This window comes from Mus musculus, chromosome 6 (genome assembly GCF_000001635.26).
Source record: "Mus musculus strain C57BL/6J chromosome 6, GRCm38.p6 C57BL/6J".
Taxonomy (NCBI): domain Eukaryota; kingdom Metazoa; phylum Chordata; class Mammalia; order Rodentia; family Muridae; genus Mus; species Mus musculus.
This window is the reverse complement of record NC_000072.6, coordinates 71,832,233-71,854,930: the sequence shown is the minus strand read 5'-3', so window position 1 is coordinate 71,854,930 and position 22,698 is coordinate 71,832,233. Positions and strand designations below refer to the sequence as shown.

At 40.8% G+C, this 22,698-nt stretch overlaps 1 protein-coding gene across 15 annotated transcripts in view; it reads right to left on the bottom strand.

Moving 5' to 3' along the window:
* Positions 1–22,698, bottom strand: part of Immt (inner membrane protein, mitochondrial) — a 44,176-nt gene that overhangs the window by 20,336 nt on the left and 1,142 nt on the right. For 3 of the 15 annotated variants that reach the window (XM_030255665.1, NM_001253688.1, NM_001253689.1), the window contains exons 2-4: positions 10,219–10,292; positions 8,456–8,645; positions 3,051–3,159 (exon numbers count right to left, since the gene is read on the bottom strand). In XM_030255665.1, coding sequence (XP_030111525.1) covers positions 3,051–3,159; positions 8,456–8,645; positions 10,219–10,292 — 373 coding nt within the window. Of the gene's footprint in view, positions 1–1,662; positions 1,759–2,063; positions 2,202–3,050; positions 3,160–8,455; positions 8,646–10,218; positions 10,293–22,698 lie in introns of all 15 variants that reach the window. The other 12 variants (XM_017321823.2, NM_029673.3, XM_030255663.1 and 9 more) reach the window with 6 other exon arrangements.

The following is a 22,698-nucleotide window of genomic DNA, read 5'->3' as shown; positions in this document are numbered from 1 at the left end:
CAGAGACAGATGGAGTGATGGAGAGAGGGAAGGAAGGAAGGAAGGAGGAAGAATAGTAACATTACTGACAAATGAGAAAGTGCAAAAACATTTCACTGAGGATTTTTTAACTTATTTAACATTTTCAACTATCTATAACAAGACCAAGAATAAGACACCACACACAATTCCACGAATGCCCTAGACCTAAGGCTCCTTCCCATCCACTCCCTCTCATAACAGCAGCTCCTTAGCATAGGGTAGAGCCAATAAGGTGCCAAGGAAACAGCCAGATGCAGCAGCAGTGAGAACAGGTGATGTGGCCAGAAAGGAAATTCATAATAGCTGCTAAAGAATTTGAAAGTAACTTCCTTTGGGAGGCAGAGGCAGGCGAATTTCTGAGTTCGAGGCCAGACTGGTCTACAGAGTGAGTTCCAGGACAGCCAGGGCAACACAGAGAAACCCTGTCTCGAAAAAACTTTAAAAAAAAAAAAAAAAAAAAAGAAAGTAACTTCCTGTTTAGCAAAAAGCTCTTTATACCCCATTATTTCCAAAGTCACTAATACCCAGCACATAGAACAGTAAATGACAGCCTACATCTCCTGTACAAGAGGAGTATCTATGTAATAGCAGGCTGAGGAGATGGCTCTGTGAGCAAAAGGCTGATCAAGCGTAAGGACTGGAGTTTAGATCCTCACCATCTACGTAAAAGCTGGGCATGGCAGCAAGTTCATCTATAACCACAGTGCTGGGGTAGAGAATCAGGCAGATCCCAAGACACTGGCTTGTCTAGCCCAGGAGTTCTCAACTTTCCTAATGCTGCAGCCCCTTAATACAGTTCTCCATGTGGTAGTAACCCCCAACCAAACTGTAGTTTTGCTACCGTTATGAATCAGAATGTAACCAAAAAAATTAAAATTCAAATTAAAATGCCAGGCAGTGGTGGCGCACGCCTTTAATCCCAGAACTCAGGAGGCAGAGACAGGCGGATTTCTGAGTTCGAGGCCAGCCTGGTCTACAGAGTGATTTCCAGGACAGCCAGGGCTATACAGAGAAACCCTGTCTCAAAAAAAATAAAAATAAAATGAATCAGAATGTAAATATCTGATATGTAGATGGTTTATGGAGATTCCCAATGGGGTCATGACCCACAGGTCTTGAGAACTTCTAGTCTAGCAGAAACAACAAGCTTAAGGTTCAATGAGCAATCTTGTCTCAAAAAATAGGTGAATAGCAATACAAGGAAATATCTAAAGTCAATTTCTGAGTTCTAGACATTCATGGTGAGTGAACCTAAACACACACACACACACACACACACACAGTATTGAAACGTAAGAGGAAATACACTTGTTTTGCTGAAAACTAGCAACACCAGAACACCCTCTTTCCTATACATACGTATATAAGCATTAAAGGTTGAAATAATCCATTTCTGTTTCCTGGAGTTCTAAAATAGCTTCATCTAGAAATGAAGTGGATTTGGAATGTTCACTAACACACCGTCAGGAGGGCTTGTTACCTGGGTAAGAGCAGTTTACGTGGAAAGAGCACGGATGGGGAAATGATGGTGGGAACTAAGCAGTGACATAGGGAAACCAAAGAAACCCCACCGGCTACTGAACCACAAGGTGTGCTAGCTAATGGATGAAGAGAGCACTGAGGACGACTTGATTTACATACACTCCATCTCAACTTGTTCTTGCTTTTCCTGTTGCGCTAGACGAGCTGCAACTTCTTCGGGTGGTCGCTCCCTTACAGAAGATGAGAATGCTTCCTCTTGCAGCAAAAGTGAACAAGAGGAAAGCAAATTTCAACAGATTTTTAACAGCTAACAGGGATACAAAGAAAGCAGTGACATCAACAAAAAGTGGTGAGGATTCTAAACTCATGGATTCCAAAGAAAATAAGGGATTCACTCTTAACATATGGATCAATTTGGACTTAGAAGTTAAAATCTTCCCTAGGCAAGTTTGAAGGCTGGAAACAGTCTAGGTATGTATTTCCAGTTATCTATGGGCTGCCTAGGCAATACAGTTCTGGTGAGCAAAACATCTATAGCATAATATAAATAATTAAACTACCTGTGGTTTCAGACGTAGATTTTCCTTCATTAGTGTTGGGACATTCGGTTTTTATAGTGTCCTCATGCTGAACTGCAGGGGCCGGGACCGAAAGTGTATCACCTGCTGCAGAAATAATTTGAGCTGCCCCTGTAGATGCTATAAATACATGTTATGCATGATATTCATACTGCTGTTACCTGTACGAAGGAAACTACTGCTGAGCTCTTCACTGTACTACTTAAACATATAAATACTTCTACTGCCCTGTGTTTAATAAACAGAAACAGAAAATTGACAAAGGTTGACACAAAGTCTTCTCCATGCCTACAGACACTTTAATTCCTCTTACCTCAAGAAAGGCTTCTAGAAACAGTGCTAACTCTAAGCACAGAAAAGGGAACATCAGTAACATCAAAAAGAACAGCAGAATACAAAGGAGTCTGGGTCAAAGGAGGAGAGAGAGACAAGAAAGCGATTTGGCAGAGGGTCTCTAACCATTCTGAAGAGTAGCAGAGATGAAGGAAGACATGAAAGATGTGGAAAAAGATGACAGTTCCAAACACAGAGAAGAGTGTGTTCACAGTGAAGAAAGAGAGTGTGTCAAGAAAAGAATTCATTAAAAAAAAAAAATCACTTCAGAAACGACAATTTTAAGAAAGATTAATTTATAAACAAAAATGATGGAAGAGGAAAATCAATTTTAGAGATGAAATGGATATGAAAACAGGAAAATCAGACAAATGTTGTTTTAAGAATTAAAGTTCTCATTTAAAAGATATCTCTTAACATATACACAGAATAAAAGGCTGGGTATCAAATAAAGGAAACAAGGATTAAAGTTAACTGCTAATCAAAGTTCAATACTATGGCCACTCAACCACTGAAACCCACAGGGGGAAAACAGATGACTTCCTATGAAGGAAAGCCACTCCTCTAACTTTAAATGCACAGACATTAAGACAATTCCTCCCATTACACCTTCCAAAGAGTGGCTCTAACCAGTACCTGCTGAAGCTGGAGTGTCTCCCTTCGTTTTCTGGCTCTGTGCCACAGGCAGTTTGGAGTCTTTCATCACCTCTGATACACTGGAGATTTTTAGTGGACCAGACTGAACCTTGGAAATGGAAATGTTTAAAATTGAGGATATAATGTTGTCTTTAAAAGGAACATATAATAATATTCTTTTTTAAAGGTCAGGTTATCAACATTTTGCAATATACTCATAGAAAGAAACTGACATTACTACAAAAAACATTCTAAAAATGTAATTTCAATGGACTAAGCCATGTTTTAGCATTACCAAAGGCTTCTTCAGGATAGATAATAGAGCATGTGATACATTACCATCCCTTTTGATGTTATTCCTCTTATATAACTAATACTGAGAAGGCTATTTCTACCTATTTTTTTTAATACAATTATAGTTTTCTGTGTGCATTCAGGTAGGAACAAATGACTGATGACAGGCCTGGAGTAAAATTGAACATGTGTTCGTTGCTACTCTTATTTCCAGGATGCAATTACGCGTGAAGCAACATGAAAGGCCTGTAAGCAGTAACTGCTTTCCTTTCCCAGTTAAAGCCAGACTAACTTAAGGTACTACTGTCCATTAATGAGACTGTGAGATTTGCTGGGGAAAATGAAGAGATAATGAAAACTGTTGTTCCCCACTCTTACTGTTCCCCTTTTTATTAATGACCAGAGCAGCTAGTGGGTCACAGGGTCCTAGATGATTACTTAAACAGAAATGGTTTGAAACTTTGTCACAGAAACTAGAAAAACACCCATTTTCTTTGAATTAGGCTGCTTTCTTTAAAAACTGAATATTATTAAGTCTTTGGTGTTGTGCCTGCATATATATCTGTATATCACATGTGTACTTGGTACCCAGGGAACCCAGAAGAGGGCATCAGATCCCCTGGAACAGATAAGCCACCATATCAGTGCTGGGAATCAAACCCTAGAGTTCTCTGGAAGAGCCTCCAGTGCTCTTAATCACTGAGCCATCTCTCCAGCCCTGGCCTGTTTTAATTTTTGAAACAGGGTCTAACTCTGTAACTTAGACTGGTCTTGAACTCCAATGCTTCTACAGTAGCCTTCTAAATGTTGGGACTGCAGATATGATCCACCACACTGTTACTTCTGAATTTATGAAACACATGTTCACTGTTTAACAAGCACATATCAAGATCATCAGTGATTGCAATGGGCCCTTCACTACCCCTTTCTCGTCCAGCTCACAGGCCATCACTGAGAAAACTCTAAAATCTATTCTTCTACCCCAGCATGAGCTGAGGAAGATACACAACTTTCCACTTACTTAAAATGCAAATTAACATGCAACCCGTTACATATATAAATTAACATGTAACATGTTGTTGGTTTATTTTCCCCTTTTCTTGTCAGGAATTAAACCTGAGAGAGAGCCTCATACATACTGGGGCAAACTCCAACTCCAGGCCAGAGTTTTATTTATTTAGATATTTATTCTGCTCTATGAGTGCCACACGGGTGGTTACCAATCCTCAGTTTCATGTGTGTCTCCTCAGAAGAAATTCAGGGATAATCTCTTCTCGTTCCTGACTCTATCTCAAAGTTGTTCTCTCCCTACAGGAAACTCCTGATAGGTGATGCTTCTATACAGTACACAAGAGATTCTCTCTACCTACCCCACCCCACCCCCCAAAAAAAAAGAAATAAGGAAAAAAAGGAACCAATGGCTAGCTTCTAAACTGACATTTAACCTTTCCATATTCAATCAGTAGTCTTCATTTTCAACATTTTTGGTGGGATGGAGAAGCACACACCACAGCACTCATGCGGTGGTAAGACAACTTGGAAAAGTCAGCTCTCTGCTTCCAACAAGTGATCATTAGTATTGATGGCAAGACTTTACCTACTGAACCATCTAGCCAGCCCACCAGACAATCCTTACAGTCTCATTTTTCTTCTCTTTTCTTTTTTGGTTTTTTGAGACAGGGTTTCTCTGTATAGCCCTGGCTGTCCTGGAACTCACTCTGTAGACCAGGCTGTCCTCAAATTCAGAGATACACCTGCCTCTGCCTTCCAAGTGCTGGGATTAAAGATGTGTGTCACCATCTGATTTTACATTTGGTTGTTAAGAAAAAAATGTGGGGCTCGAGAGAAGACTCAGCAGTTAAGAGCACTGGCCTCTGCCAGAGGACCCAGGTTCAATTTCTAGCACCACAAAGCAACTCACAACTGCCTATAACTCCAGTTCCAGGTGATGTGATACCTTCACAGACATACACAGAGGCAAAACACCAATGCATATAAAATAAAAATAAATAAATCATTAAAACTGTTTTTAAAAAGTTAAAAATGTTTAAAAGTTCCTGGCAAACAGTGCCATGAAAGCACAACAATGCTTTACTTGATGTATTTCAGAAGACTCTACTCTGACCTGAAGATCGTCTCCGTTCTTACAGGAGAAATGTGGGGGTGAAAACTGAAGGCGGGAAAGGCCCGGTGCACAGGAAAAACAATGGCTTTAGTTCAGAAGACAATTGGTATATGAAATGATAAAGGCCAAGGTAGATTAAGCAAAACAGAGCTAACAAATAAAAGCAATAATGAAGAATCTAGCAATTCCAACCCAGCAACCTGGTAGTCACTCCTATCGGGAGCTGAGGGCTCAGTGGCAGCACTAATCTCTGGCACCAGGGAGGTGGGAAGGGAAGCAAATCACAATGCATGTAGGTTCTGAGAGAGTTCAGTACAGGCACAGTATGCTACTCAAGTGGAACAGTCAGCAAAGCAACTGAGGTGTAGTGAGTACAGACAAAAGCCAGTAAGAGATCAAAAATTCATTCACAAAAATTGACACTTGTGACTGTGATTAGGGCAAACAACAAATGAACACTACACTCAGATTCTCAGGCAGGATCCCTGCTCCTAGAGTTGCTTCCAGCTATCTCCCCCAGATCATATGGCTTAAAACTGACCAAGGATTTTAGATGAAGCCACACGATTCTGTGAGTATTACAGCTGTGTAACTGTCTCCTTTAGCCAATGCAGACCTTTTAAAGGTCTAAGAAATAATGAAATGGAAGACCAGCCAGGAACAGTTGGTTATAATGAAAGAACCAGGTAACACTAGAATAGATAGAATTGGTCTCAGCCATGCTAGATTCCGGACATCAGATACCCACAGCTTATGAGAATGAACTGCCTAGTTAGGCATAAAGAAATATTTAGAGCAAAAGGCCAAAAAGCCCATGTTCTTTTGTATGTCTCTTGTGTCTATATCTGTGTGCAAACAAGTTGTGTTTGAATTACGAAATATTTAAGATTGGGGAATGAAGAGATGGCTTGGCAGCTAAGAACACTGGTTGCTCTTCTAGAGGACCAGGGTTTGAATCCCAGCACTCACATGGTGGCTCACAACTGATCCCAGGAATCTGATACCCTCTGATGGTCTCCACAGGCACAAGCACACATGTAATACAAAAACATACATACAGGCCAAAACACCAATATACATTATATATATATATATATACACACACACACACACACACACACACACACACACACACACACATACACATACACATACACATACATATACATATTTGTTTTTTTGAGACAGGGTTTCTCTGTATAGCCCTGGCTGTCCTGGAACTCACTCTGTGCTGGGATTAAAGGCATGCGCCACCACTGGCCAGCTACATAAAATATTTTTAAAACAGGGCTGGAAAGATGGCTCAGTACTAGAGGCTTTTCCAGAGGACCTGAGTTCAATTCCCAGCACCCACATGGTGATTCATAACCACCTGTAATTTTTTTTTAAGATTTATCTATTTTATGTATGTGAGTACACTGTAGCTGTCTTCAGACACACCAGAAGATGGCATTGGATCCCATTACAGATGGTTGTGAGTCACCATGTGGCTGCTGGGATTTGAACTCAGGACCTCCGGAAGAGCAGTCAGTGCTGTGAACTGCTGAGCCATCTCTCCAGCCCATCCACCTGTAATTCTAATTCCAGTAGGTGCAATGCCTTTCTTTTAAAGACGAGCTTAAAAGTTTTAAGCTAAGGCCGCCAAGTGGTGAAAAGCACTTGTTGTATAAGCCTGCAACTTGAGTTTGATCCGTGGATCCCACAGCAGAAGAACAACACTCTCACACACACATACTCTCTCTCTCTCTCTCTCTCTCTCTCTCTCTCTCTCTCTCACACACACACACACACACACACACAAATAGTAATAATAAATAATTTTTAAACTAATAAATTATTTGTTAAAAAGTTTAAGCTAGTATACAAAGTGATGAAGAATATGCACAATGTTCCAGGAATACTGGCAGACATTCCTATCAACCAAACAGCAGAGAGCTAAAATTCCATGACTTTGTTTTCTTGTCGAAGGGAGCTATAACTAGCTACAATAGGTTCCATCCTGACCACTCTACATTATATTCTTAGTTCACTAAGTCAGGCATAAACCCACGCTGTGCCTCCAGCCACAGGCCGACCAGTTATCTCAGTCCAATGTATCTCTTTTATTCACCCTTGTGTAGTATGGTTGTGTTTTTCCTGTGGTAATTAAGAGCACTTATGGAACTCCCACAGGCTAAAATTCTACTTAAAAAGATTACTGTTGGGCTGGAGAGATGGCTCAGTGGTTAAGAGCATTGACTGCTCTTCTGAAGGTCCTGAGGTCAAATCCCAGGCAACCACATAGTGACTCATAACCATCCATAATGAGATCTGACACCCTCTTCTGGTGTGTCTGAAGGCAGCGGCAGTGTACGTATCTATAATAATAAATAAATCTTTGGGCCCAGAGCGAGCAGGGTGACGAGAGCGAATGGGGTTGACTGGAGCGAGCCAAGGTCCTAAGTCCAATTCCCAGTAACCACATGATGGCTCACAGCCATCTGTACAGCTACAGTGTACTCATATACATCAAATAAATACATAAATCTTAAAAAAGGATTACTGTGAGTTCAAGTTTAAGAGAACTAACAAACATACATGTGGCAAGTTGCAGTGAGTTATACACAACTAATACTATCCAGATGAAATATTTCATACTCAGATATAATGGTACATTCCTATAATCCCCAAATGTAGGAGGTGAAGCCAGAGAATCAGGAGTGTAGCCCAGTCTGGGCTACATAAAACTGCCTCAAAAATAACTGGGCTGGTGAGATGGCTCAGTGGGTAAGAGCACCCGACTGCTCTTCCGAAGGTCCAGAGTTCAAATCCCAGCAACCACATGGTGGCTCACAACCATCTGTAACAAGATCTGACTCCCTCTTCTGGTGTGTCTGAAGACAGCTACAGTGTACTTACATATAATAATAAATAAATCTTTAAAAAAAAATTAGTTGAGTGGAAGCATTCTATAACATAAATTGAAATACTGTCTAAAAATTCTTACCGGTTTCTTTGGTAATGGAACAGTATAAGGCGCAGAACCAAGAACCATCCCAAAGAGTTTGTCTGAGTAAGGGATGGTTTTCTCTACACTTTCCCGGAAATGGGAATCCCATTTGGCATACAGGATAGTGCCACCAATCCCTCCACCAACGAACAAAAGGCCAGCTCCAGCAATCTTACCAGCAGTCAACCTAGAAGAAAGAAATAGGAAAGATATTATACTTTCTTGTGTTTCCCTTTCTGCTTTCCTACTGAGTCTTATAGACCTTTCTACTTCCTTTTCTCTACCATCGACTCAGACCACAGCAGTCAAGAGTAACACTACAGCTGCAAACCACTTTTTCTTGATCATTTTTAAAGTGTCTGCATTATGAAATAACAATATTTACAGACAGATAACAAAAATTTTAAAAGACAATAACTACAACAGGAAGAATGAAGCAGTCTCTCATGTGACCCTTAAAACCAGATATTTGCAATTTTGAGATTTCCTCTGAAGTCCCACAATCACTGACTTTCAAAGCTCCTCTATAAGCTTTTCTGTAAGAAAAAGAAAGTAAATCCTCACAAAAAAGAAAGCTAATTCTAACATTCTAAAGGCTGGGGAAGGAAAACTGCTCTGAGACTGAAGCTAGCATGGGCTACAAAGCAAGACTTCACATTAAATGAAATTTAAATTTGAAAATTACTGAGCTGGAGATGTAGGTCAGGGCCTGCTCAGAATGTCCCAATTGGAAAAGGAAGTCAGTAAGACATCAATAGAAGTAACAAGCACTTTTTAAACTTACAACATTATAGTAGAGACCTAAATGAACTCCCAGAAAACAGAAGCAAACACTTGAAGAGAGGACTCTGCTCCGTGCCACCCAGGTACCAAAGAACAGAAAGGAGCACCGTTGCTAAAGCTTCACCCAGAATAATGGTACAGAAGGGACTCCTCAGCTCTTAGAGCAAAGCTTCCGTGTGACACAGCACTTCCCTCTTACTGAAGTGGGGAGGATCTGTTCCAAGAACCCCAGAAGCCATAGATAGAAGCAAATACTGTATTTTTCTGTATACGTATATATCTAGGATAAAGATTAATTTATAAACTAAACACAGTAAGAGAGTGATGACAATAATGAAATAGAACACTTTTAACAATATTTTACAATAAAGGTTATGTGAGTGTGATTTTGTTAAAAATCCATTCCTGGTGATGCCCAGCACTCAGGAGGCAGAGGTAGGCAGCTCTCTTGTAAGTTTGAGGCCAGACTGACCTCCACTGAGCTCCAGGACAGCTGGGGCTATATCGAGAGACCCTGTGTCAAAAACAAATAACATAGATGAAAAATCTTACTGTACTACACTCAGCCTTCCTCTGATGACTGAATACCATTTTCTTTTCTTTCTTTTTCTTTTTAAGATTTATTTATTTAATGCATGACTACACCACCATTGCTCTCTTCAGACACCCCAGAAGAGGGCACCAGACCCCATTACAGATTGTTGTGAGCCACCATGTGGTTGCTGGGATTTGATCTCTGGAAGAGCAGTCAGTGCTCTTAACTGCTGAGCCACCTCTCCAGCCCAAAAATCATTTTCTTAATAAAAGTTGGTTTATGCAACCATGTCCATATATTCAAAGTAAACACATACATACATACACACACACATACACACACACACACACACACACACACACACACACACACACAGGCCCACGCATACTTCTATTATTAGTACATAGTAAAGAGCTTGCTTCCAAGGAGACAAGCGACATACCCAGAACTGCTTGAAGTGGAGTATCTACGGCATGGTCGTAGTGGACGGAGGACGAACTTCCCACACAGACAACTCTAAAGGAGAAGAAGACATCACATCAATACATAAAAGGAGTCTGGAAGTATGATGGCTCATACTAGTAACCGTAGCACTCTGCAGGCTAGAAACGATCAAACACTACAGGCCAGTCTAAGGTACAAAGCCAGACCACCTCAAAATGCAAAACACTTAAATAAATCTCAGAAGGTTTTGAATTGACAATACAGATAAAAATACTTTTATTAAAAGTATATTCAAACAAAAATTAGTTTACTTTCAGAAATCAATCTACCACAAAACACTTTTCTGAATGTTTAAAAACAGTTCTGCACCAGCACTTAGAAGATCGAAGCAGGACTGCTATAAATTCCAGGCCAGCCTGGGACTTGCAGTAAGACCTTGTCTCAAAAAACAAAAACAAAACAAACCCTGAAACCTCAAAAACAGTAATGAAGAAAAAATATTCTTAAATATTCTTGTGCTGTTGAATTTCTAAAATTTTCTTCATGTTTACATTACATTTATTTATTGTCTATATGCACACTCACTCAGATACGCATGTGTGCACTTGAGAACACACACACAGTCACACACACTCCACTCCATAGGTAGAGGTCAGAGGACAACTTATGGGAGCCATTTCTCTACTTACACTATGTGAGACCTGAGGATCAAAGCTCACCAGGCTTGCACCGTAAGCATCTCGTCCATCTGGTTGGCCCTAGTTTGATTTTTGTTACCATTGTTTTATAAGTCGGGGTCTCACACAACCCAGATTAGCATTGAACCCTTGATCTCTCTGCCTTCTACTCCCAAGTACTAGGATCATACACAAGCAATTTTTAACTTGAAAAGAGAATGAGAATGACTCATTGGAAATTTTAAATTCATGTTACTTATTTCTTGAATGCCAATGGAATTTTCCATAAGCTTTCTTTTTAAATATTTTTTATAAGTGAGTACACTGCATTGGATCCCATGACAGACAGTTGTGAGCCACCAGGTGGTTGCTAGGAATCGTGGTTGCTCTTAACCTCTGAGCCATCTCTCCAGTCCCTTCCATAAGCTTTCTTTACTGGAGGAAATAGGTCACTGGGAGCATGACCCTAGGCTGTGTCTTGTCAAAGTTCTATCATGGAATCCTCTGTTTCTAGTGCACCTTGAGGTAAGAATCTCCTATCGCATGTTTGTACTCATTCCTAAGATGTTCCATTTCACCATGGACCTAAGAACCACAAACTACATATTGACTGAGCTCTCTGAAACAGTACACCAAATAAATCTTTCCTCCCTTAAGTTGTTTTCCTTGGCTATCTGGTATCTGGTCATAGCAACACAAACACCTAACTACCAATACAAGATTAACAAAAACAAACAAACAAACAAACAAACACCAGACTGAATTTAAACAACAAAAGAAAGAGGATATGAAAAAGGTGCTGGATGCTCCAAGAGAAAAGGAACCAGCCATAACTAGGACTTAGGTACAGTCTACATTTTCTAGAAAAACAATAGAAGATGTAAAAACAAAAATCCAAAGGGGAAAACAGAAACTCCCAAGCAGCAGGAATGAACTATAATCAAGGAATCAGTCCAGCCATCATATCCAGCTAGATTCTGCATCATTTCTGGAACTCACTGTGACTGCTGTGCTCCTCTAGCTAAGAGTCTGCTTTTTTGAAAGAAACTATCCACAGAAATTATTCAGTGCCTGTCACCCAAGTAGATGCTGATATAAAATGGGAAGCAGATGACTTTAGTACTCTGGTTTGCAGAACAAAACTAGAAGAGGTTAAGAACTTTAAAGCTGAGGCTGGAGAAATGGCTCAGTGGTTAAGAGCACTGACTGCTCTTCCAGAGGTCCTGAGTTCAAATCCCAGCAACCACATGGTGGCTCACAACTATCTGTAATGGAATCTGATGCCCTCTTCTGGTATGTCTGAAGACAGCTACAATGTGCTCATAAATAAAATAAATATTTTTTAAAAAAAAAGAAAAAGAAAAAAGAACTTTAAAGCTATGCACTCCCTGATAAGTGGATATTAGCCCAAAAGTTCCAGATAACCAAGATACAATTCACAGACCACATGAAGCTCAAGAAGAAAAAAGATCAAAGTGTGGGTGCTACAGTCCTTCTTAGAAGGAGAACAAAATACTCACAGAAGCAAAGGTGGAGTGTAAAGCAGAGACTGAAGGGAAAGCCATCCAGAGACTGTCCCTCCTGAGGATTCATCCCATATACAGCTACCAAACCCAGACACTATTGTGGATGCCAAGAAGTGCATGCTAAAAGCCTGATATGGCTGTCTCCTGAAAGGCCATGCCAGAGCCTTACAAATACAGAGATGGATGCTCGCAGCCAACCACTGGACTGGGTGCAAGGTCCCCAATAGAGGAGTTAGAGAAAGGACCAATGGCGCTGAAGGGGATTGCAACCCCACAGGAAGAACAACAATATCAACCAACCAGTTCCCCAAGAGCTCCCAGGGACTAAGCCATCAACAAAGGAATACACATGGCTCCAGCTGCATACCCTGCAGAGGATGGCCTTGTCTTGCATCAATAGGAGGAGAGGTCCTTGGTCCTACAAAGGCTAGATAAATGCCCAAAAGAGGGCGGGGAGATGGGTGTGGGTGGGTGGGTGGAGGAAGACCCTCATAGAAGAAGGGGGGGGAGGATGGGAGAGAGAGTTTTGCAGTGGGGGATCAGGAAAGGGGATAACATTTGAAATGTAAATAAAGAAAATATCCAATTTTTTAAAAAGATGAAATAATGCATGAGGAAGGAAACATAAAATTTTATCAAGATTGAAATGACTTTTGGTAAATGTAATTTTAAAAGAATTAAATTACAGATTAGTAATATATCATTTTATTAGGCTATGTGCATTGTGGCTTAAAGGAAACAAGAAAGACTCTCAATTATGGTAAAGGCTATCCGTCAATCTTCTTACCTTCAAGAAATATTTTTACAACATAGAGAAATCAGCCTTGAATCTCCAGGAAACTCTCTTCCTTCTTGCTACATTACTTAATGCTATGCAGGCTCCTGAGAGAGAAAAGACATCACTGGTCTTCCCCAACATGGGACCTTGCATACTACAATACCAACCTGCTTGGCAGGAGATGGCCCACAGATGCAACAGTGGCATAACTGTTATGGAAGTACCAGTGTCTCTCTGAGTGGCTACAAGGCCTGAACCATAGGAAGGATTTAATACTGGGTACTATCACCTGGTCAAAGTGGGTGAGCACCCTCACAGAAGCAGGGGGAGGGGGAATGGAATATGGGGTTTGCCAAGGTGAAACCGGGAAAGGGGAGAACATTTAAAATGGAAATAAAATATCCAATAAAAAAAAAACTTTAAGGCTATATCAAAGATATCTTAACCATTTTAAGATCTAGTTAAAACGATAAGGTCCTGGTCCTAGTGGAATAAAATTTTTGTAGTGTCTTAAAAGAGGGCTGCAATGGGAAGGGAATATCAGTTGCTCTAGGCCCCACCCCCCACAAAAAAATAGAGCTGAGTGCATTACACATTATTGACTATGGGGGGGGGTTGGCAAATCAGTTGTTCCAGCCTCCACCTTCACCAAAAAAGAAAAAAAAAAAAAAGGAAAATAGGGCTGAGTGCATTTTGCAATACTGACTGTAACAATGCAGGCATGCCAAATGTTCTTCCAGAAATACACTGCTACCTATCAAAAATGAATTGTGTGTCTTTCCCTGATGTTGTATGATTTCCTTTATGGGGATTATCCAGATAGACAAATTCATAGAAATAGTAAATAGTGGCTGCCAGGGTTTAGGGAAGAGGGGATGGGGTAGGGGAAGGTGCAAGGGCAGGCTTGGTTAATAATTCACTAACAGAGGGTAGTGAAAGTGATGCTCTGTGCCTTCTCACACTACAGCATAAATGTACTTGGCTTTGGCCTGACTCTGTTCTAAGAACCTGCTGCTAAGCTGTGAGGAAATCCCAAACACAGAGATGTCAAAAGCAGGAGTTCCAAGGCAGCAGTCACTGCTGAGCCAGCATCAGCAGCCAAGCATGAGAGTAAGGGATACTGGGAACTGATTAGTCCTAGGCACTGTCTTAAGGGTCAATGCGCAACAATTGCCCAGGTGATTTCAGGAAAGACCTAGAACAGAAGCAATGAAAAATGCTATTTCCCAGACACAGAAAGACTTGTTACATAGCTGTAGTTAATCAGAATTGTTATTTTTCAAAAATATTTTTCAATTTTTAAAATTCTTATTAGAATTTATTCAATTTGTTTTATATATATTTTTATCAGCATGTGTGTATGTATGTATGTATGTATGTATGCCATGTGCATGCTTAGTGCCCATACAGAGCAGAAGGTGGCATCAGATCCCTTGGAACTGGAGTTATGGATAGTTGTGAGCCACCTTGTGGGTGCTGGGAATTGAGCCCAAGTCCTCAGAGCAACCTCTGAGCCATCTCTCCAGCCCAACCAAAATACATTTTCATTACACTTATTTATTTGTATGTATATAACAAATGGAGATCAGAGAACAACTAACTTGCTTCTCTCCTCCCATGTGGTTCCCTTGGACTGAACTTAGGCCATCAAGCTTAGCAGCAGGTGCTTTTACCTGCTCCAAAACAGTATTGTTTGAAATTCAAGGATCTGAGTACATTTGACAGGTTTAAACCAGTTGCAATTGCCCTGTTTTTTTTTTTTTTTGTTTTGTTTTGTTTTGTTTTAAATCTCATCCTGTCCTGTCCTTGACTCCTTAAGTTTGAAATGTTTGTCTAACTCTGCCTTTCTGACCATCTGTAAATACTAGCAGGTATTATTTCTGTGTCTGGTAAAGCTAACTAAGTATTCACCACTTAATGAACCACTTAATGGTATACAGTCTATTAACAAGGCTAAATAATTACCATCACCACCACTGAGTTCTAGAAATCACAGCAGGTTTTCATCAATCCAAAAGGAACCCTAGATTCTATTAAGCGTCACACATCCCTCCAGCCACTTTCCCCTCTTTTCTAACATCTGGCAGCCTTTTGTTTCATAAATGTCTATTCTGGATAATTCCTAGAAAGGAAATCATACAATGTACTGCCTTTTGTTCCAGGATTTCCAAATTGTTTACCAAAGGAGCTGCATTTATACTTCTACCCAATTTATGTTCCCACCAACATTTCATTACTATACTCAAAAATCACTAGAGCGCCGGCGGTGGTGGCGCACACCTTTAATCCCAGCACTTGGGAGGCAGAGGCAGGTGGATTTCTGAGTTTGAGGCCAGCCTGGTCTACAAAGTGAGTTCCAGGACAGACAGAGCTATACAGAGAAACCCTGTCTTGAAAAAAAAAAAAAAAAATCACAAGAGTGGATAAATGAGTACCTCATTTAGCTCTGAGTTGAAACTCCTGGGATCAATGATGCTGACCAATTTTCCATGTGTTTCATATACTGGCTTTGCATAAATGGCTACTCAAGTCTTATACAGTTTTTGTTTGTTTGTTGTTTGTTTTCTAAGACAGGGTTTTTCTGTGTAGCCCTGGATGTTCTGGAACTCACTCTGTAGACCAGACCTCCAACTCAGAGATCTGCCTGCAGTGCCACCAGAGTGCTGGGATTAAAGGTGTGTGCCACCATCGCAAGGCTCCTAAAAAGTTTTTGAGTTATCTTCTTGTAACACTATAAGAATTCTTTGTATTTTCTGCATACCTGAATCTAATATATAGTTAAAATAGTCCCTCATTTTTTTCCTTCTTGAGTATCCTTTTATCTTAGTAATATTTCTATTCCTATAATGGCATACCATGACCAAGACAACTTATAGAAGAAAGTTATTCAGGGCTTACGGTTTCAGAGGGTGCATCCATGACCTTCATCGTAGGGAGCATGGCAGCATGCAGGAAGGCATGGTGTAATAGTTGAGATCTTACATCTTGATCAAAAAGCACCAACAAGCACTAACTTTCACTAGTTAGAGAAAGCTAACTGTGAATAGCTTGAGCTATTGAAACCTCAAAGCCTACTCCTAGTGACACACCTCCTCCAAGAATTCCTCTTAATCTTTTCCAAACAGTCCCACCAATAGGGGACTAATTATTCAAATATATGCCTATGGGGCGGGGAGGCATTCTCATTTAAATCACACCTTTGATGTAAAAATTTCAACCTGATGGAATCAAAATTACTTTTTCCCTCTCATTTTGTGTTTTGTTTTGTTTTGTTTTGTTTTTTGAGACAGGGTCTCGTGTAACCCAGGCTGGTCTCAAACTGCCTGTGTAGCCTAGGATGACCCAGACAACATTGGCTGGTTGTTCCCATTTGCTTTCTACTACTGTGATAAAACACCATGACCACAAACAATTTAAAAAGGAAAGGTTTTATTTGGTTTTCCTGTCCCTAGCACAATCATAGTTAATCATTGTGGGCAGTCAGAACAAGAACGTAAACAGTAGCAGAGGCAGAAACCGTGGAGGAATGGTGCTTACTGGCTTGTTTCCCTTGATTTTTCTCAACTTGAATTCCTCTATATGCCCAGTGGTGGATCTACTCACAACGGCCTGAACCCTCCCACATCAATCATTAAGAAAATGCATTGCAGGACAATCTGAGAAGCAATTACTCAATTGAGATTCCCTCTTCACAGAAATGTCTAGGTTTATGTCAGCCTGCACATTGTTGTTGTCTGTGATTTCCATGTGTATGTACACATGTTCATATATGTATACATACGCAGTTATACATGAGGCCAAAGGGCAAGGTCAGATTTATTCCTCAATGGTTCTTCATTTAATTTTTGAGACAGCCTCTCACCAAATCTAGAGCTAGTTGGCTGACCAGTGGGCTCAATGGGACCCTCTGTCTCCTCTTCCCCTGCAATAAGATTACAGGTACACACTACCATGCCTAGCTCTTTCTTTATGCTTTTACCTGAACCCAGGTCTTAATGCTGGTGTACAAGTACTTTACCAGCTGAGTCATCTCCACAGCCCAATCTTGAACTCTTGATCTTCCTGCCTCTATCTCCTCAGTGCTAAGGCCTATAGATATGGACCATCATGCCCAGCTTCAAAAGTACTTTTTGTTGCTTATGCATTTGGCATCATATTTACCTAAATCACTGACAAATATAAGGTTTGCCTCCAGTTTACTCTCTCTTAAGCAGTGTCTCTAATATTATATAACCCAAACCGTCTATTTTGACACACAAAATATTGACTACTTAATTTTAGGATTCCACTTTATTAATGACCTATAATATAGAACAGTAATTTGTCTTGACACATAACCTTGCAATAAATGTCATAATGTTAGCACTGATAGTTCTAACCTACAGAAACATGACTTCCACAAACAAAAGACAAGAAAAATATGTAATTCCCATAGATGTTCTTTCACACGTCAACTTCTCAGCTTTACCACACTAAAGAGAATATATTAAAAACCACCATGTAGTAGAATAGCCGGAAAACAAGCACTTTAGAAAAATCACCTGTGAATCCTATGCCAAGCTTCTAGATTCCACATTAAATTTTGCAGGGCAAGGAAATTTGTAGCCTCCCACAGCCTGGAGCAGGCTGGCTCAGACCTGTTCTGTTACTGTGAACAAGACCACCTAGGGTGGAGTCTTCTGACCTAGATAGGTCTATTGTTCTGCCACGAGTGTTCTACCACAAGATGGGCTACCCAGTGAGAGGCTGAAACCTGTCTTCCTGAGATAAACCCTGGACCAAGTGCGGACAGGCTGGTGACAAAGCATCAAGAGCCTGGCATGGCAGGGGATGGGCCTTCCCCCTTCATAAGCTCAGACTCTTAAGTAAATATTGGCCCTTGATCAGATTTTGTTTTGGTCTTGTTATCCCCCACCACCACCACCCTCCCCTGTTTCCTCCCATATAGCTCCAGCCTCCCACTCAGGAACCCAGTTCGGGTGGTGTAGGGCAGCTACAGATATTAACAAAATTTGCATTTAAATACAAATTTATAAGCAACAATTTAACTTCTCCTACAGTTAAACTACCTTGTAAGAGCCAGGAGTGGTGGCAAGCAACTGAAACTCAGCACGCAGAAGGTAAGGGAGGGCAGGAGAGCAGAGAGCGCAAGCTCATCCTAGGCTACAGACCAGTCCAAATGGTAGGTGTCTGCCTGAAAAAGCCGACACGGCAGGATGGCTCTGAGGTTACAGGGCCTGACAGCAACCTCAGGTCGGTATTGGGAAAGAAACAATTCTCACAAGTTGTCCTCTGACCTCAACATGTGCGCTATGGCACGTGCTCATCCACACACATGCACAAAATAAAAAATAAACGTGTAATGTAATGGCCTAAGAAGTGCTTAGTGCTAAGAACATCTGCTCTTTCGGAGGACATGGTGATTTACAACCATCTGTAACTCCAACCCCAAGGAATATCTGATGCAAACAGAGTTGATCCACGCAGTGAACACACATTCGTGCAAGTCAAAACACTCATACATATAAAATTAAGGGAAATGTTTTAAATTTAATTTTTAAAAAATGAGGAGGGAGGCTTGTACTGGCTTATTTTGTGTATCAACTTGACACAGGCTGGAGTTATCACAGAGAAAGAAGCTTCAGATGGGGAAATGCCTCCATGAGATCCAGCTGTAAGGCATTTTCTCAACTAGTGATCAAGGGGGAGGACCCTTTATGGGTGGTGCCATCCCTGGGCTGGTAGTCTTGGGTTCTATAAGAAAGCAAGCTGAGCAAGTCAGAGGAGGCAAGCCAGTAAAGAACATCCCTCCATGGCCTCTGCATCAGCTTCTGTTTTCTGACCTGCTTGACTTCCAGTCCTGACTTCCCTTGGTGATGAACAACAGTATGGAAGTGTAAGCTGAATAAACCCTTTCCTCCCCAACTTGCTTCTTGGTCATGATGTTTTGTCCAGGAATAGCAACCCTGACCAAGACAAATTGGTACCAGGAGTGGGGTATTCCTATGAATAACCTATGTTTTGGGAAGGACTGTGGAAGGAATTTGGAACTTTAGGCTAGAAGATCCATTCGGTGTTAAGAATTCTGTGGGATGTTGTGTAGAAGCTTGGAAGATAATGTTGAGAACAGTGCAGAAGATGGAGGCCATTGCTACTTTGATTAAGATTCTGTGGTTCTGGTTAGCTGGGGCTGAAGAATCAGCTGTAATTAACAAGATACCAAAACTACTAAAGTGAAACCTTTGCATTACTGGGACTATTGATGCTGGTTAGCTGGAGCTAAGAAATTAGCAGTGATTAAGAAGAGACCAGCAGCCGGGCATGGTGGCCCACGCCTTTAATCCTAGCACTCAGGAGGCAGAGGCAGGCGGATTTCCGAGTTCAAGGCCAGCCTGGTCTACAAAGTAAGTTCCAGGACAGCCAGGGCTACTCAGAGAAACCCTGTCTCGAAAAAAAAAAAAAAAAAAAAAAAAAAAAAAAAGAAGAGACCAGCATCTTTGAAGTGACATCTTCTGGGAAGTGTTTTCTGACAGCACAAAGAGACTGTGTTCCAGAGATAGCCAAAGTCGTACATTGTGCAGCAGCAGGACTTGGTAATGTGTAAGAGTCACCCAGGTGGTACTGGTTTTGAAGGCATGAAGGGGTCATGAAGGCCTCGAGGGCCAGAAGAGGGAATCAGATTATTGGGAACTGGAATTATAGTTGTCTGCTACATGAGTGCTGGGACCAGAACCCATGCTCTCTGGAAGAAACAGCAGCCAGTACTCTAAACCAGAGTATCTCTGCAGCTCCTTCCCCTCTTCTTTTAAGGTATAAGCAAAGAAAGACCAATTCTCAATATTTTGGCCTAGATCAAATGAGTATGACATGTGCAAATGACTACTTCCAAGTATTATATAGGGAAGATGTAGTTGAGTAAGATTAACATTAAAATGGTGAACTTTTTAAGTAGATTGCCCTCTATAACATGAGTGAGCTCCAGCCAAATAGCTGAAGGCCTGACTAGAATAAAAAGGACTTCTCTAGCATAGTGTCTATAGATTGGAACTGTATCAGCTGCTCTCCTAAGTCTCTATATTGCTGGCCTGCAGATTGCTACTACCCCTGGCTTCCTCAGTGTCTGGTCTGCCAACATGCATGCACACAATTAGGTTTGTTTCTCTAAAGAACCCTAGCCTAAGGAGTGGGTTTAAAAGAAAATCAGGGTACTTATTGAGAGTAAGAAAAAAAAAATCATAGATCACTCAAGCATGTCACATTTACTGAGCATCTATTAGGAGCAAAGAACTGTCACTACTGGAAATATAGCAGCAAACGACACAGGAACAAGCTAGTTGTGGAGTTTATGGACTTTTGTGGGACAGAAGCATGCAAGTCATTGCCCTGGCTAACCCAAATTGTAACTAGAGACCTGGCTGGAGTTCCCTGCCTGTGGAGTGGTAGGTATGCAGGTATGCAACACCACACTTAACTTGGAACTTACTTTAAATACAGGAAACTTAAAACAAATACACATGTTAGGTAGTGCTAAGATGCACAAATACATAGGTGTAAAGTGGGAGTGATGTATATAGAGAAGAGCAGTTCCTAGTCCACTTTAGAAAAGAAAGGCCACTCTGAAAGGAAGGGGGGTTAAGAAAGACCCTGCATAAAGGGATGAGCAAAGACCTGTGAAGAAGTCAGAGAAAACAAAACAAAAATAAAACAAAAAAAACCACCAGTGAGTTATCTTGCTGGAGGTACTACTGTAAAAGACAGTGAGGGGAGGCAGAATAGAAAACAAGATGTGGGCCTGGTGAGTGTGGAAAGAGCCTAGACGTTATTCTGAACATGATGGAATGTCAATGAAGAGCATGATGTTACATGTTTGCTTTTTAAAAGTCCTTTAGTAGCAATTAAAGAACTTATTTGAAGAGAAAGGTAAAAAGGCAAGACATGAAAGCAGATGAAATTTGCCAAAAACTGGAATCATTTGGTAAGTTGATAAAAAACAAATTTGAGGGGTTGGGGATTTAGCTCAGTGGTAGAGCACTTGCCTAGCAAGCACAAGGCCCTGGGTTCAGTCCTCAGCTCTGGAAAAAACAAAACAAAATTGAATGTAAAAACATAAATGCAAAATTGAGAGGAGGAAGAAGGGGAGAGAGGGAGAGACAGAAGGGGAGGAAGGGAGGTGGGAGAAAGAGAGAGAGAGAGAAAGAAAGAAAGAAAGAAAGAAAGAAAGAAAGAGAGAGAATGAGAACACTCAGGAAAATAATCACAGAAGATTCACAACCTGGACTGGGTATGAAACCGAGGAGAGGTAACCAGCCAGGCCGCAGACATAGAATAGTATAAATGAGACATATAAGATACTAACTAGTCAGGGGACAAGCCCTGCTTAAGACCTAGGCATTTATTCATGAATAATAAGCCTCCCAAGTCATTACACAGGAACAGGGCCATAAATGGAAAAGCTCACTTATATTTAATGTTCTTCCAGAGGACCTGAGTTCAGTATCAGTGTCAGGGAGTCTACAACCACTGATTAACCTTAGCACTGGGGGATACAGTATCCTCTTCTGGCCTCCATAGGTGTGTACATGTACACATATTCATTCATTCACACACACACACACTCTCTCTCACTCTCTCTCTCTCAGACAGACAGATAGACACACACACAAATAAGCAGCAATATCAAATGCTACAGAATGAATGAAGAGGTAATGACAATAAACCTATGAATTTGTTGACAGTGACTTCAGGGAACTTTAAAATGTTTGTTGAGAGCTAGAATACCATTCATGTTTTAGTCTCTAACTGAGCTCCCCAAAAAGAAATCTGAATTAGGGAAGTTACTCAGGTAGGGCTAGTCTAGTAAATAAATCAATGAGAGAAGAGATGTTGAAGTAAAGACAGAAAGAAGCACATGGTAATACTAAATGTGTTGTGTTTCGTGTTTGGTGTTAGGAATGGCCTGTAAGTGCCTTGTGGCAAGAAATTGTTAGAAGGTTCTAAAAGCTGAGAGCAGCCACCTGCAAGACACAGGAGAGAACATGGACTTTAGTGCAACACCTGAAGGGGCTGGATTTAGCTAATTATGAATTTGGAGGAAGTAAAAAGTACTATCTACAAATGAGAATCAAAGCACAGCTAATACTTCTCAACAAAGCCTTGCATGACTCTAAGCTGAGACTCCACAACACTAATGTCCAGACTACTACAAAAACTGGAAGATAATCAATGAGGGTGTAGTTACAGGCTGCTTAATGTGTGCTGTTGGATAAATACCAACAGAAAACTAATACGGGGCTCACTTCCCTATGCAAGAGGCTGAAGGACAAACAGTAAAGCAAAAATAAAGAACAAAACTGCTTAACTTCAATCATCTCAGGATGACCCTGTCTCGAAACTTTATCCAATTACTGCTCAAGTTGCAGCATGTTCCTCATAACCTTTCAAGTGTTAGTTTTCTAAAACTTCTGAGTAATGGAAATGGGGTTTTTATTTTCAACTGT